The sequence below is a fragment of the Mandrillus leucophaeus genome, unplaced genomic scaffold (assembly GCF_000951045.1).
Source record: "Mandrillus leucophaeus isolate KB7577 unplaced genomic scaffold, Mleu.le_1.0 Scaffold110, whole genome shotgun sequence".
Classification (NCBI taxonomy): Eukaryota; Metazoa; Chordata; class Mammalia; order Primates; family Cercopithecidae; genus Mandrillus; species Mandrillus leucophaeus.
The window spans coordinates 2,464,376-2,479,538 of NW_012099210.1; the positions used below are offsets into that span (position 1 = coordinate 2,464,376).

At 43.4% G+C, this 15,163-nt stretch overlaps 1 protein-coding gene across 2 annotated transcripts in view; it reads right to left on the bottom strand.

The window, feature by feature from the left end:
• TANC1 (tetratricopeptide repeat, ankyrin repeat and coiled-coil containing 1) overlaps window positions 1-15,163 on the bottom strand; it is a 287,746-nt gene that overhangs the window by 92,589 nt on the left and 179,994 nt on the right. For both annotated transcript variants that reach the window (XM_011991663.1, XM_011991653.1), the window contains exon 5: window positions 3,744-3,848. In XM_011991663.1, coding sequence (XP_011847053.1) covers window positions 3,744-3,848 — 105 coding nt within the window. The remainder of the gene's footprint in view (window positions 1-3,743; window positions 3,849-15,163) is intronic.

Here is a 15,163-nt window from a genome sequence, read left to right on the forward strand (position 1 = left end):
AGCAATCCTCCTGCCTTGGCCTCCCAAAGTGCTGGGATTATAAGCGCAAGCCACCACACCCAGCCTCTTTATTCTTTATACCTCTTTAATCCTCTATATCTGTTTGACCATCTAAAACGATAATAAAAAAATCAGGTGTCAAAATATTTACTTAAGCATATAACTAAAGACCCCCTCCCTCCCAGAAGATAGTTTCACACTGAATTATTCTGCTCTTTCATATGTGTTAGCTTTATTTGCTAGTCAGACTGCCAGGAAAAAAGTTTCATCACTGACTGACATGAAGATATCATTAAAAAAAAGTTTCATCATATTTTGAGATTGATCTTCACAGAGCAATGACTCATGAGACTAAAAACTTTCTCACCCCTCCTCAAAGCTTGCCCAAGTAGCTAGAGATATATTAACGCAAACCTAAATAAATTATAGTTGCCCCTAAATCAAAGAAATAAAGCGTGGATCCTGTTATAATAATAATCTCTAATTTATCTGAAGGCTTTTTTTCCCTTAAGGCAGATATTGTTTTGTGGGTAAATGAGTTTTCCCCTAAACAATATGTTGATTTAGCAATAGGAAGCTTATTCATTAAGAACTTATTCTGACACACACCTTATTAGGACCATTTGACAGGAAAATGGGCTTTGTATTTTTTTTGATGATTTTATTATGTCATCCATTTTTCCTAGAGTAGAAAATGCTGTGTTCCAAATATATTTAAACATACTAAGACAGAATGTTTTTTCCTAAAGATGTTTCCAGGTGAGTGCAAACTCCTTCCTGTCCTTCCTTTCTTCCTTCCTTTTTTAAAGAGACAAGGTCTCACTACGCTGCTCAGGCTATTCTCAAACTCCCAGTCTCAAGCGATCCTCCCACCTCGGTCCCCTGAATCACTGGAATTACAGGTGTGAGCTACAGTGCCCAGCTTGCAAACTTTAAGAAACAAGTTATTTGCTTACAAAAAAAAAAATTCATCTTCTTATATCATTGAACCCATACTTCCCAGAAGACTGAAACATGCATCACACATAAATGCAATTACTTATAAATAAGCAAATTCAAAGTGTTCTTTGCTTTGTTTTCCTTTGATTTAAAATCCAGAGAGCTAATAATCAAGAGTTGATGGAGCTACATGACCAAAGCAAAAGTGAGGCAGGAAAGAGTATTTCGAGCATTTAGGAATAACTTGATATTTCAGGAGTCCATGGAAATTTCAAAAGCACTTCACAAGGAGCCTTTTCAGTGGAGTCTGTTAGTCTGGTGAATATTGGCATGCTATTATTGACAGCACCCAGAAAAGTGTCTTAGAAATTTAAACAAGAATGTCCAAAGAAAATACAGATAACAGAAGACCACATTTTGAAGTAAAACTTTAGTGATGATGCTGATATTAAACCCTAAAAATGAGGGTTTACCCATCATGCATCTGCACATACCCGGGTTAATACTCAAACTCAATTAGTTTTAGTTGGCTCTGTCGTTCCCTTTGGGTTCGGTGATCTGGATAAAATTTACACTTTGATAAGGCAGACTTAATTAACCCCACTGAAATTTAAGGGACTCCATGGGGACTACAAAACACACCAATCTATACTAATTGTCCTGTTCGACTTTGTTAGGCAGCCACCTCTCCTCATCAACCAAGAGAAAGCTCACCCTGCTGCGGCTTCCACCAACATCATGGCTATCTTCAGGCAAGACCATGCACCCACAGACATCAACTACACCTGCTCCCCAGACACCTAACAGAAATGAAAACATACCCTGCTTCTTAATTTCAGGCAAAACCCAAATGTCTGGTCCTGTATTTGCAGCCCATAGATCTCATAATTTTGGTCCCCATGGAGACTCAAGATGCCGAATCAGAGAGCTCAGGTCTCAGGAGTGAGCTCAGGTCTCAGGAGTGAGCACACATGCGAACTTCAGGTCACTCCAGCAAGACCAATTGCTGCATTTGATATTTAGCTCAGCCCACAGCCAAGCATAAGAACACTTCCTTTTGCCAAGAAAGGTGGCCAATCCTGCCTTGAGCAAGGGAGAAAAGTTAACAATGGGAACTATTTATAACCTTTCATTGCCTAATAAAAATCCAAATTTTCTCCCCCCACTCCCATACCAGGAGGAGGAGGAGGTCCCAATCCCTGTACAGAACCTCAATGATACTCCCAGCCAGGGAGGAAGAGGTTACATAATGGAGTCTAGGCCAGCCAAAATGCCAGGGGCATAATTGACCAGGGCTACAAAGGCTTTGGTGGGTGGGGAAGAAGGGAAGGGGTAGGTAGCAGGCTTAATTTGAGCCAGGCAGACAGCTTAGACATTTGATGACTGATATTCACTACAGATAGATAGATTTTACTTTCCTTTCAGGACACCAAGGAGACCGAGAAGAGACCACCTGCCCACGTGAATGCACAGTCAAGAGAGGCCTCATGTACCAGCAGCTGGCTGTCCTAACCAGATCCCACTGTGGAATCTCCACCTTCACCAACATTTGGTGTGTGCAAATCCTCAGCTCAAATCCTCTTCCCTCAACCACACAATGAATGCCTGGACAGAAAGAAAGAGGGTGGCATTTCTCATGCCAGGGCACCTGCAATAGCACCTCTTGCCTGCCCAGAGTGCCCAGTGCCTGGCCCCATCTCTTCCCCATGTTCCAAACTCCCCTTCCCTTCTCAATTTTCAGCTTTTGCTGATTCTTCCTCACAGCTCATTTTTAGTTGTATTTTTTTTTTTAACCACCACTCCAGTATATTGTCCTTCCATGTCCTACTTATTACCCACTCCCTGCCATACAGCACCAGCAACACAAAAGGCACACACAGGAGTTAGAATATAAAGGGTCTGTATCTCCCACCACCCACAATTAGGCAGAGGAGGGTGCCAGATATGCCAAAGTAAAAATATGGTTGAGTTCTCTTTCCCAAGTTCTCTTTCAGCTTTGCTACATAAACTTGTGTCCACACTGAGGATAAAGCAAGCCCCTTTACATACAACAAGATTCCTAGTCCCATGTTTCTGCAGAAAAACAGGGTAGAAATTCAAAACACCCAAATTAAAGGCAAGAGAGATGTGAGTTGGGGACTCCCCAGCAAGGAACAAACAGGTAAATTCTTAAATTGATTTTTAAAAATAAACAACTATGAATACATCTGTTAAATGCTACAAATTTGTAATGTCACACATATTTCCAGGTATAAAATATATATACATATAAAATGTCTTTAAAAAGATTCCCATCAATTTGGATTTTTTTTTGCTCCTACTTCAACATCCCCTAAAGAAAAACTTTACATGTTAAAAAAAAGCAGCCTTCAAAAGACACCAAATGCTTTTTTTAAAGCTAGCAATTACATGCTTTGTCCAGTTAAAGTTTCAGCTTTTCAGCCAAAGCCTGTTGTTGAATTTTCTCAAGCAGTAGAGTATTAAAAACAAAACAAAATCTTGGAAGCAATCCACGGGGTGATGCTTCCTATCCTCCAAGACCTGGTAGGTCAAAATTCAGAGGAAACAGGACTCAATCCTTAAATAATGCATATGTACCCACTTTTCTATACCAGGTATACAATTTCCAAGAATGTGTGTTAGCTAAACAGATCTCTGTAACTGCCGGAGGGGAAAATAGCTCCCAAATACTTTCTCAGCAAAGCAGTACAGCAAGGGCACTCAAGTTTCATTCAGAAATGAAGTGTCATTGTATAAAATCTTTAGTTGGGGGGGGGAGGAAATCACTGAAAACATGTTCTTACCATGCTCATCAGGCTCTGTTGGCTTGGATACTTCTCTGAATGGCATTATAACTGCATCTCCAGGCACTCTGGGGCTTTCCACATACTTGGGCTTCCTGACGGGACCTGTAGTGGGAAAGATCTGAGTGTGGCTAATGTTTTCCAGATGCAAACAAAGCCTTGGAATGTACAGTGTGTGTCCTTACCAGGACCCAAATATGCCTAGAGGAAGAGCCAGTCCCTTCCCCTCCCTTAAACACACACACACACACACACACACACACACACACACACACGTAATTTCAGTACAGGCGAGGGAACGTCCAGTCTGGCCTGCCAAAGAAGAAAAGGGTAAGCTCAGATTTGAGAATGTAAACCCTAACAAAAACAAAAGCTGCTCTCTTGCTGTGAAGTCACTACAGCTGTCTTCGCTGGTCAAGTGGGTGATTCTGACATGTTCAAACCTGGACGGCTTGTGACGAAGGGTTTTATGATTTTCCTCTAACTGGCACAAGGATGAGACAAAGATGATTTGGTTGCTTGGTATCTCTAAAGTCGGGAGGCAAGATTACAAACAGCCAGCCTGTAACAGCAGCATGCTCTGCAGGTATCTTATCTAGCTAGTGACGCACAGTAACTGTGCACGGCACAGCAGCCAGTCAGCTGGTCAGACATACGAGAGACCGACAGGCTTATCTCCCACCTCCGGTTCCCACAGTCCCGGCTTATCATCAGAAAATCTGGAATTCTTCGTAAGACTGGATGGAACCCTCACATGCAATGATGCAGCCATTTTGGAAAACAGTTTGGCAGTTGTTCAGAAGGTTAAGGGCAGAGTTACTACATGGCCCTGCAGTTCTACTCCTACGGGGATATATGTTCACACAAAAACTTGTACCCAAATGCTCATAGTAATGCCATTTGTACTAGCTAAAGGTACGTCAAATGATGACAACAAAATGTGCTTTGCTCACACAATGGAATATTATTGGGCAGTAGAAAGGAATGAAGTATTGATTCATGCTACAACATGGATAAAGCTTGAAAACATTCTGTTAAGTGAAAGAAGCCGGTCACAAAGGATCTACATGATTCCATTCATATGTCATGCCTAGAATAGCCAAATCTTTCAGAAAGTATCAATGGTTGCCAGGGGCTGGGGGTTATGCAGGCTATGCAGGCCTGTGGGGTAATGGTAAGGGATATGTGACTTCTTTCTAGAGTAAACAAATATTCTAAAATTAGGTCGTAGGGATGGCTGTACAACTCTATGAATATATTTAAAATTAGTCTACTATATGCTTTAAATGGGTGATCTGTATGGATGTGAATTATACCTAAACAAAACTGCTTAAAAAAAATTAAAAGGCTAGGCGTGGTGGCTCACACGTGTAATTCTTGCACTTAGGCCAACGCAGAAGGATCACTGGAGCCCAGGAGTTTGAGACAAGCCTGGGCAACACAGTGAAGACCTTGTCTCTATAAAAAATAAACAAAGTTAGCTGGGCATTGTGATGTGTGCCTGAAGTCCAAGCTACTCAGGAGGCTGAGGTGGGAGGATCACTTGAGCCCAGGAGGTAAAGGTTGCAGTGAGCCAAGATCACACCACTGCATTCTAGCCTGGGCAACAGGGTGAAACCATGTCTCAAAATAAAGAAAATATGCCTTTCTGTTACATTTTGGTCCAAAATCACTCCCTTGATTCTTGTGTTCCTTGGTTGCCTTAAAGTGGCTTTTAGCAAGACCACAGAGATAGGAAACATTTTACATCAGTAAGAGAAGGGGTAGTGGAAGACATGCAGGCAGGAATCTACAACTCTCCCCTCTTCTCAGCCCTGGGCCATAGCTCTGACAGTCCCAGGGGCCCAGTTCCACCACTGCATCATGATGGGGTGATGCAGACAGACCATCCTTCTGTCTCAAATGCCTTCTGCATCTAAGAAATTCTGTTTAAAAGATGGTTTACGGTGAGAGATGCTGCCATCTAAAGGCATACTGCGAAAGCATTTATACTACTATAAAAATAATCTAATTCCTAGCCAGCTACATGAGTGTACTACATCTTAAACTAGACTGTTATCAAATAAGCTAATACTACTTTACAAACAAGAATGGTGTTTCAAACTTTAGGAACCATCCCTTTTAAATGATTCATGTAGTATTTAATCACATGGCAGTCTTCATAATTTAACCTTGTCATAAAGGGAACTTTTACAAAGATTAAAATGGAATGGTTACGGGGGAAGGGAACATATAATTGCAATCTAAGTGTGGGATGTAGGCTATTCAACAGTATCCAGACTTTATCTACAACATATATATATATATATATACACATATATATATATATATATATATCTCCACATGTAAATATGCATAGGGAAAAAGACTTGTGGGGGTTTGGGGGTGGAGCTAAACTACTTGCTGTGTAAGAGACATAAACTAGAAAGAAGGGCCTGAATAGGGCAGATACAAACTGAATCAATTAGCTGGGCATGGTGGCGTGCACCTGTAGTCCCAGCTACTTGGGAGGCTGAGGTATGAGAATCGCTTGAACCTGGCAGACAGAGGTTGCAGTGAGCTGAGATCATGCCACTGCACTCCAGCCTGGGCGACAGAGTGAGACTCTGTCTCAAACAAAACAAAACAAAAACCCCTCCCCTCCTCATGTCCCCTAACTCAGGCCTTACTATGTCCCAGACCCTCAGAGTCTTTAAAAATATTATCTAATAGTAAGCACTTTCTTAAAATGTGGGCTATTTCATTAATGTATGATGGTTATTGTAAATGTCTGGATCCTGGAACCCAGTGTCACCCAGAGCCTTCAGAAAGCATCCACGTGCCTGCCTGCTTAATTGTCTTGGAACGGTTCTATTCAGATCCAATCCCTCACTCACAGAAAGACTCAACCCTGAGAAGCCAGGATGCTCAACGCAGGGACTTGTGAGTTGGGCAGACCTAGGTTCAAATACTGCACCCAGGCCTGGCACGGTGGCTCACACCTGTAATCCCAGCATTTTGGGAGGCCAAGGCGGGCGGACTGCCTCACAAGTTCCGGTAACATAGTGAAACACCATCTCTACTTTAAAAAAAAAAAAAAAAAATTAGCTGGGCATGGTGGCGTGCACCTGTAGTCCCAGCTACTTGGGAGGCTGAGGTATGAGAATCGCTTGAACCTGGCAGACAGAGGTTGCAGTGAGCTGAGATCATGCCACTGCACTCCAGCCTGGGCGACAGAGTGAGACTCTGTCTCAAACAAAACAAAACAAAAACCCCTCCCCTCCTCATGTCCCCTAACTCAGGCCTTACTATGTCCCAGACCCTAAAGGTGAATGAATGAACCTCTTGCTAAAAGGGGAAAACCCACGCACAAAGACCAGGCCCACTTGGTTCCCAGGCACAGTAAATCACAGGAATGTCACATACGAAAGGAGACCTAGAGTATACCAAAGTAAGTAAAACATATATTCAGTGGTCACACAAGGCAAAGCACACACATACATTAATTCACTCATTCCTAACAACTTTGGGAGAAAAGTACAATTTCCTTCATTTTTAGGTCAGGAAACTGAAGTTCAAATAAGTTGTTCTCATCTGAACACGGCCCACACATGACAAAGCAGGAAGGAATTCGCACCCTGGTCTATGCAGTTTTGAAGCCCATGCCCTGAATCACCATTGAGCACTTCTACAACTATGAAATCTGGATTAAACATGCAATTCTAGAAAAAGCCCAGGCACTGGGAACTTCCACCACCCAGTCATCAACATCCATGGACGCTGGCTGCAGAGGCAGCAAATCATTTATGCATCCTACTTGTCTCTGATCTTCCCTTTCACTAGAGGAAATGTTAAGTGAATATAAACAACTGTTCTCCTGCATGATCCTTGTATTTAAATTGCTTTTCACAAACAGCTGAACCTCAAATGCTATAAAACAAGATAAATTTATAGCCATGGGTTTTATTGTCCCCCCACAATCACTCATTAGAGAATTTGTGCATACTTTGCATTGAACCGAACAGATGATATGTGTTTGCCTCCACTCACTCTCAAAACAACATTAAAGTTGTAGCAAAAAGATTAAAGAGAGACCAGTGAGGAAAGGACAAAGAGCCACTGGCCAGAAACCAAGCCTCTGAATGTAGGAAACAGACTGCCAAGGAGCAGTGGAGCAGACAGAGCATAAAGGTTAGTGTTGAGTGGGGGCAGGGGGAGGGGGAGCCCAGGCCAGAGGCCTTCGTGACAGCAGGCCCGTCAGAAGGCAGGGGCACGGGTGACATCCAGTAGCGCGGCTGGTTGAAAACTACTGAAGGAAAAGTGAGACCCCCCACCCCACCATTTCTTAAGCCTGGAGCATCCCTTCCACTCCCTCATCCTGGAGGCCAAGTTTATTCTCTGAAAAAAGGCTCAATTCTAAGAACATGGAGAGAGATTCAAGAGCTAAACTCATGAGTGCTCTTTTCTTTTCGTGTTTTTTTTAAACTTGTAACTGCTAAGGAAAAAGTAGATTAAGAAAAATGCTATATGCAGACTGATGGGCCCGAGATGTATCTCCCCCACCCCCAGCCCCCAGTTATGAGATCTGACAGCAAAGCTTACAGGCCACGACAGGAAGAGATGGGAGGATTCCTCTCTGGAGAAGCTCATCAAGAGAAGAAGGCCTAAAGATAGTCACAGGTGGGGACTCCTCTACCCCAAGAAAGGGAGATCCCTGACCATGATGCTGCAGCACAGCTTGCCCTCAACATACCCCTTTCAATCAGCTTTTAGCACCTTATATACAAATAAGGAGCCAAGGAACACCAGGCAGGTGAGGAAAGACCTACCCTGAAAGACAGCGACTGACACAGGTTAAGAAAGGAACTCTGAGCTGGTGCTCAGAACACGGTGGTGCACGCCTGTAGTCCCAGCTACTTGGGAGGATTGCTTGAACCCAGGAGTTTGAGGCTGCAATGAGCTATGATTATGCCAACCCTGTCTCTTTAAAAAACAAACTAGGGAATGAGAGAAAAGAAGAAACGCCCTACAGAAAGAAAAGCAATACTGCCTCTATTACACAAAAGGCTACTGGGACAAGGGACACTTGGAGCCCATGATGTGGGCAGCTAAACAGGCTGTGGCTACAGAATAGCTGCAGGCCACATGGTCAGGAGCCATCACAGTCACCAAGCACTAATCTCACATGACCACCTATTAAACCACAATGACACTAATCACTGTGCCATCTATATGGAACACTTACCCACATAAAGCGGCCACAGTCCTTATCAGCAGAGATCTAGACTGAAAAATCCATCTCCCCAAACCCCTCCTCGGGGAAAACTACTGCCCAGCACCTTTCCCCTCACAACTTTTTGTTTAAAACAAAATACTCAAGCATAAGCTACTTTTAACTTCCCCCTTTAATTAAACCAAGTGTTATAAGGTGAATCCCCCCAAATTAACCAGAATGTAATACTACATAATAATTACCCAGAAAGCATGATATTCCAGCTACTGGGTATGTTTTAAGGCAGGAGGCTCTTAAAAACAAGACAAGACTTGTCTGTGGATAGAAACATAAACAACAACAACAAGAACAAGGAAAGACCATCAGGTATTAGCTGACAACCAGCTCCTCTAGGAGCTGACACGTCTCCAGGGCTGGGCTCCCAGTCCCCCGCCGCCCCGGCACTGGTATCCTGTTGCTGCCGCTTTTCCAGCTGTAATGTGCCCAGGCTTCAAATGCAGATTCTGATGTTCAAGGTGTCGGCTGGGACCACAGATGACACTTTGGTAGCACAAATGGGGTCTCTAGGGAAGACCACTGTTCACCACCCACTCCAGTGGTCAGGTTTAAGTGGGGTGCACCCACTTGGTGTGAGTGGAGCACCAACGTGTTCAGTTTACAAGATTAAGATAAACGGGTATTATCCTCCATCATAAATTAAAACTACTTCATCTGAACTCGAGATCCTTCTCCTCATTCCAATTTCCCCAAGCCACTGCCCCTCCCCTCATAATCTCCACTATGTGATACAGGGGAAAGTAGATCTCAAAGTTATAAAAGACCCTTAAAATTAAAAACAACAAAGTGCCAAAAATATGTTACACAGCCATAAACTCATAGGTACCAAGTATGCAGCTTGCAAAAGAAAGAAAGAAAAAACAAACAAACAAACAAAAAACCAAAACCTCAAAACCCAAGCACCTGTCAGCTTCTTTAATTGTGTAGCAGGGCCTGTGTCAGTCTGGAAGGATGTGGTCAGAACCCTCCCTTAATCACTCCACTCAGAAGCCCAGGAGGTACAGCAGTCCCCCATTCAGAATTCTGCCTTTATATAAATCTCCAAATAGACTTTCCTAGCGGCCAGTTTTCCCGCTTTTTGACATTTTAATCACACAGCTGACTATTTTGCTGCTTAGAAACTGCCACATAAGGAGTATTTTTTAAAAGGGATGGTAGAAATAAACCAAACCCAGCTTTATCTCGAGGCAGTGAAAGGGAGAAGGGCAGGGATTCTTTTCATTTCTGAGTGTTTCAGTTAAAGATAATTATATATTTATATGAAAGCAATATTTGGGACACAGAACACCTGAGGCTACTTATTGCATTTAAAGTAGACCTTACATTTTTCATGGTATCTGGAGACTGTGAAAAGTGACACTGTGTGTTATCAATCATTTTAGGGATTTTTTAGCATCCTGAACTTTCACAGTAAAGGTTCCTGCCGATTTTATCTGATCTAGGTTTTCATTCCACAGTGGGAAATTTCACAAGATGAGGAAAATAAAGAGAAAAGTAAGAGAATATTTCGGGGGGCAGGGGGAACCTTTACCACTAAGGCAAATGGCATTAAATAGCCAATTCCTAATGGCCAATTGTGGTAAACTACCAGATAAGTCTTGGATTTTAAGGAGCAAGACATCCAGACAGAGCTTCAAAAGTGTGACCCCTCTTCCTCTAGTACCTGCACCGCCCCCCCAAGAACAAAAGAGTGCTTGGTGAGGGAGGAGAATGAAGCGACATGCACTTAGGGACTGAAAAAAGACGACTTGGCCTACCCAAGTCTGCGACATAAAAGGAGTCTTTGTAATAGGAACATGGGCTGATTCCCTGTGGTTTTGTCCCTTGCCTAAGTTGAGGCACAGCTGGGGGACAGAAGGCACTGCCCAAAGACACCATCTTACAGGGTAAGAGCTTCTTGGGAAGATTCACCCTGGGGGAAGGAGACAGAAAATGAACTGACCAAAGTGGAAAACCTTGGCCAAACAGGAGGGCAATTTCAAACACTGCCTGGCATCCATCCCTTGGATATCTCCCATGAGAGGCAGAAGGGGATTAAATAACTAAACTGCTGACAGCTCTCCTCCAGGGAATGACAAAAGGCAGCACCAGGCTCCCCACAACTCCTGGGGTACAGGGTGTGGATGAAGGACAAGGCACCTGGAAAGAGAAGTGCACCAGCTGTCCCAGCAGACACCCTCTGGGTACTTCCAGAAGCATCCAGGAACACTTTTACAGGGGTCTGGGGCCTTGTATAAAAAGGTAGTGGCAACACATCAGTGTGATTTGAGTTACTACTACTGGGACCTCATCCTAATCCAAAGACAAGTGAGATCTAGGGAAATTCAGACTGCAATTCTAGGGAAGAGAAAAACAGAAGGCAAGAGAAGAAAAGTGTCACCTGCTGATGGTGAGGAGAATACAAAAGTCACCTGATACCACTCTTAGTACGCCTCCTTTTATGTATTTCAAATACCTCATCTGCAAGGATCCACTGGGAAAGGGCAGACAGCCTTTATTCATTGGTGCAACGCCTAAGACATTGTGAGGATGTAAATGTTCACAATCTAGTAGGAAAACAGTATATCAAAATGGAGCCATGCTCCTTTTTTCCAAATTGTATTTTAAGTTCCAGGATACATGTGCAAAATGTGCAGGTTTATTATACAGGTAAACATGGCAACGGTGGTTTGCTGCACCTATCAACCCATCACCTAGGTGTTAAGCCCTGCATGCATTAGCTATTTATCCTGATGCTCTCCCTCCCTCCCGTGCCCCGACAAGCCCCGGTATGTGTTGTTCTTCTCCACGTGTCCATGTGTTCTCATTACTACATCCATGTCCCTGTAAAGGGAATGATCTTGTTCCTTTTTGTGGCTGCATAGTATTCCATGGTGTATATGTACTACACTTTCTTTATCTAGTTTATCACTGATGGGCATTTGGGTTGATTCCACATCTTTACTATTGTGAATAGTGCCACAATAAACATATGTGTGCACATGTCTTTACAGAATGATTTATGTTCTTTTGGGTATATACCTAGTAATGGAATTGCTGGGTCAAATGGTATTTCTGGTTCTAGATCCTTGAGGAATTGCCACACTGTCTTCCACAATGGTTGAACTAATTTACATTCCCAGCAACAGTGTAAAAGAGTTCTTGTTCCTCCGCAACCTCACCAGCATCGTTTGTTGGCTTTTTAATAATTACCATTCTGACTGACGTGAGATGGTATCTCATTGTGGTTCTGATTTGCATTTCTCTAATGATCAGTGATGTTGAGCTGTTTTTATGTTTGTTGGCCACGTAAATGTCTTCTTTTGAGAAGTGTCTCTTCATGTCCTTCATCCACTTTTTGATGGGATTTTTTTGTAGCCATGCTCCTTTCAATAAGGCATCATTAAAATAAATGTTAACACTTTCAAGTCCCAGTTTGTAGTCTACATGTTTATAGTATCATGAGTACAATAAGCTCCTAGTACAACAAAGTAACTTGAATAATATTTCTGCTTTTTTCCAATGCAATCTGTCATGCTGTTCTTATACTAAAATTGTTATATATGAAAGCATGGAAATGCATTAATTCATTTTATTTACTCAACAAATATCTGTGACACATCCACTGCATACCAGGCACAAAGCTGAGAACCACAGACATGACTGAGCTCTCTCGATGCTCTCGGTTAAGATGACAAGAGTCTACTATATCATTTGAATTTTATTTCAAAACACTTCAACATAAGCTGGGATATAAATGTATGTCCAGTGGCTGTAAGCAACTGCCTAAAGGCAACGAGTTGTCTTAATCTGGAAGGCAGGCTCCAAGAGTAGTTCACCGGCTTTTAATCAAAAAGCCACACTCAAGAGACACTACTGCAAGTCAGTCAGCTAGCTCACCTTTTCACCAACCAACAGCAGGTTATGTTAATTAGTATACTTTGGGTCAGAAATGGGCTTTCACATTGGTTAAATTACTGACTTTGTTAATTAGTATTACAGCTGATGGAACATTTTCAGCGGTGAAATGCATGATATTTGAGGTAAGAGGGCTGACTGGAAATGTCAGAAACACTCTGCCTGTGTGTGACTCAAGTATAAAAATCTAGCAGGCCAGAATGTAATCAGCCTCAGAAATATAAGGCTCAAGGTAAAAATGGTGCCCAGGTTTGATAAGTAAATGGCCCCAGGTCCAGCTGCTGATTCCCAGGAATTGTTAGATTCCTGATGTAAAATGGCAGGAAAACCTGAATTCTGCCTTTGGTGAGCCAAAATCTAAAGATTCCACTCCAAGATTCCCATCCCCTCATTACTGAATCAAACACAATCTGGGTACAGCCACGTAGGGACTCTGCAGATGGAATTAAGAATACTAATTAGATGACCTTAAAATAGATTATCCTGGATTATCTGGGTAGGCTTGCTATAATCACACAGACCCTCGAAAGCAGAAGTGAGATGAGGCAGGAGGGAGGGTCAGATACTAAAGTGTGAGAAGGAAGCCACCTTTCTGGCATTGAAGATGAAGGAAGGGAACCACAAACAGGAATGCAGGCAGCCTCTGAAGTTGAGAAGAATCCTCAGCTGACAGCCAGTAAAGAAATGGGGACCCAGGCCGGGCACAGTAGCTCACGCCTGTAATCCCAGCACTTTGGGAGGCTGAGGTGGGTGGATCACCTGAGGTCAGGAGTTCAAGACCAGCCTGACCAACATGGTGAAACCCCATCTCTACCAAAAATACAAAAATTAGCTGGGCATGGTGGTGGGCACCTGTAATCCCAGCTACTCGGGAGACTGAGGCAGGAGAATCGCTTGAGCCCAGGAGTTGGAAGTTGCAGTGAGCCGAGATCACATCACTGAACTCCAGCCTGGGCGACAGAGCAAGACGGACGGACGGAAGGGAAAGGGAAGGGAAAAGGAAAGGAAAGGGAAGGAAAGGAAAGGAAGAAATGGGGACAGAAATCTACAGCCACATGGAACCGAATTCTGCCTTCCTGAATGAGCCTGGAAGTGGTTCATCTCCTGAGCCTTAACAGAACACAACCCTGCTACTGTCTTGATTTTGGCCTCAGGAAACCTAGAGAAGAGAGCCAGCCGTGCCTGGACTTCTGTCCTAAAGAATTGTGATTATAGATTTAAGATAAGCATAAGCTTGTAGTAGTTTCTCAGGGCAGCAATAAAACACTGACACAATGTCTATGAAATACTGTCTCATGTGCTACAGGTAAACACGAAATGCAAGCTGCTGTCAGAGCAGACCCCTGAAAAGAACAAAGCTGGAGCCTCACCAGGTATATAAAGCAGGTTGTGTGGATGCGCTGTGACAGCCTACTAATAAATCTGTATGGGCAGAACTCCACCTAAGCCTTATTCATTCATGCCTGGTTGTGAGCTCACAGGGAGGAAATCTCTAGCTCTTACTTCCTCTAACTTTGGTAGTAATTATAATGTACCATAAAGAATCTAATACCAGCTAGGCATGGTGGCTCACGCCTGTAATCCCAGCACTTTGTGGGGCTGAGGTGGGAGGATCACTTGAGCCCAGGAGTTCAGGACCAGCCTGGGAAGCATGGTGAAACCTCATCTCTACTAAAAAAAAAAATACAAAAATTAGCTGGGCATGGTGGTGCGTGCCTGGAGTCCCAGCTACTCAGGAGGCTGAGGCAGGAGAATCACTTGAACCTGGGAGGCAGAGGTTGCAGTGAGCCAAGATCGCACCACTGCACTCCAGCCTGGGAGACAGGGCAAGACTTTAGTTTCAACCACTTGAATTCTATGACTCCCTACAAGCAAAACCCATATTTCTTTTTCATTTGTAACTTATTTAATTTTTTGAGACGGGTTCTTTCTCTGTCATCCAGGTTGGAGTGCAGTGGTGAGATATCGGCTCACTGCAACCTCCACCTGCCAGACTTAAGCGATCCTCCCACCTCAACCTCCTGGGACCACAGATGTGTGCCACCATGCCCAAGTAATTTTTGTATCTTTTGTAGAGACAGGGTTTTGCCAGGTTGCCCAAGCTGGTCTTGAACTCTTGGGCTCCTGCAGTCCTCCCACCTCAGCCTCCTGAAGTGCTAGGATTACAGGCGTGAGCCACTGTGCCTGGCTGCAAAACCCACATTTCTAACAATTCTCTCACGAAGCCTAGCTTTCCTGCAGTTACGCATATCAC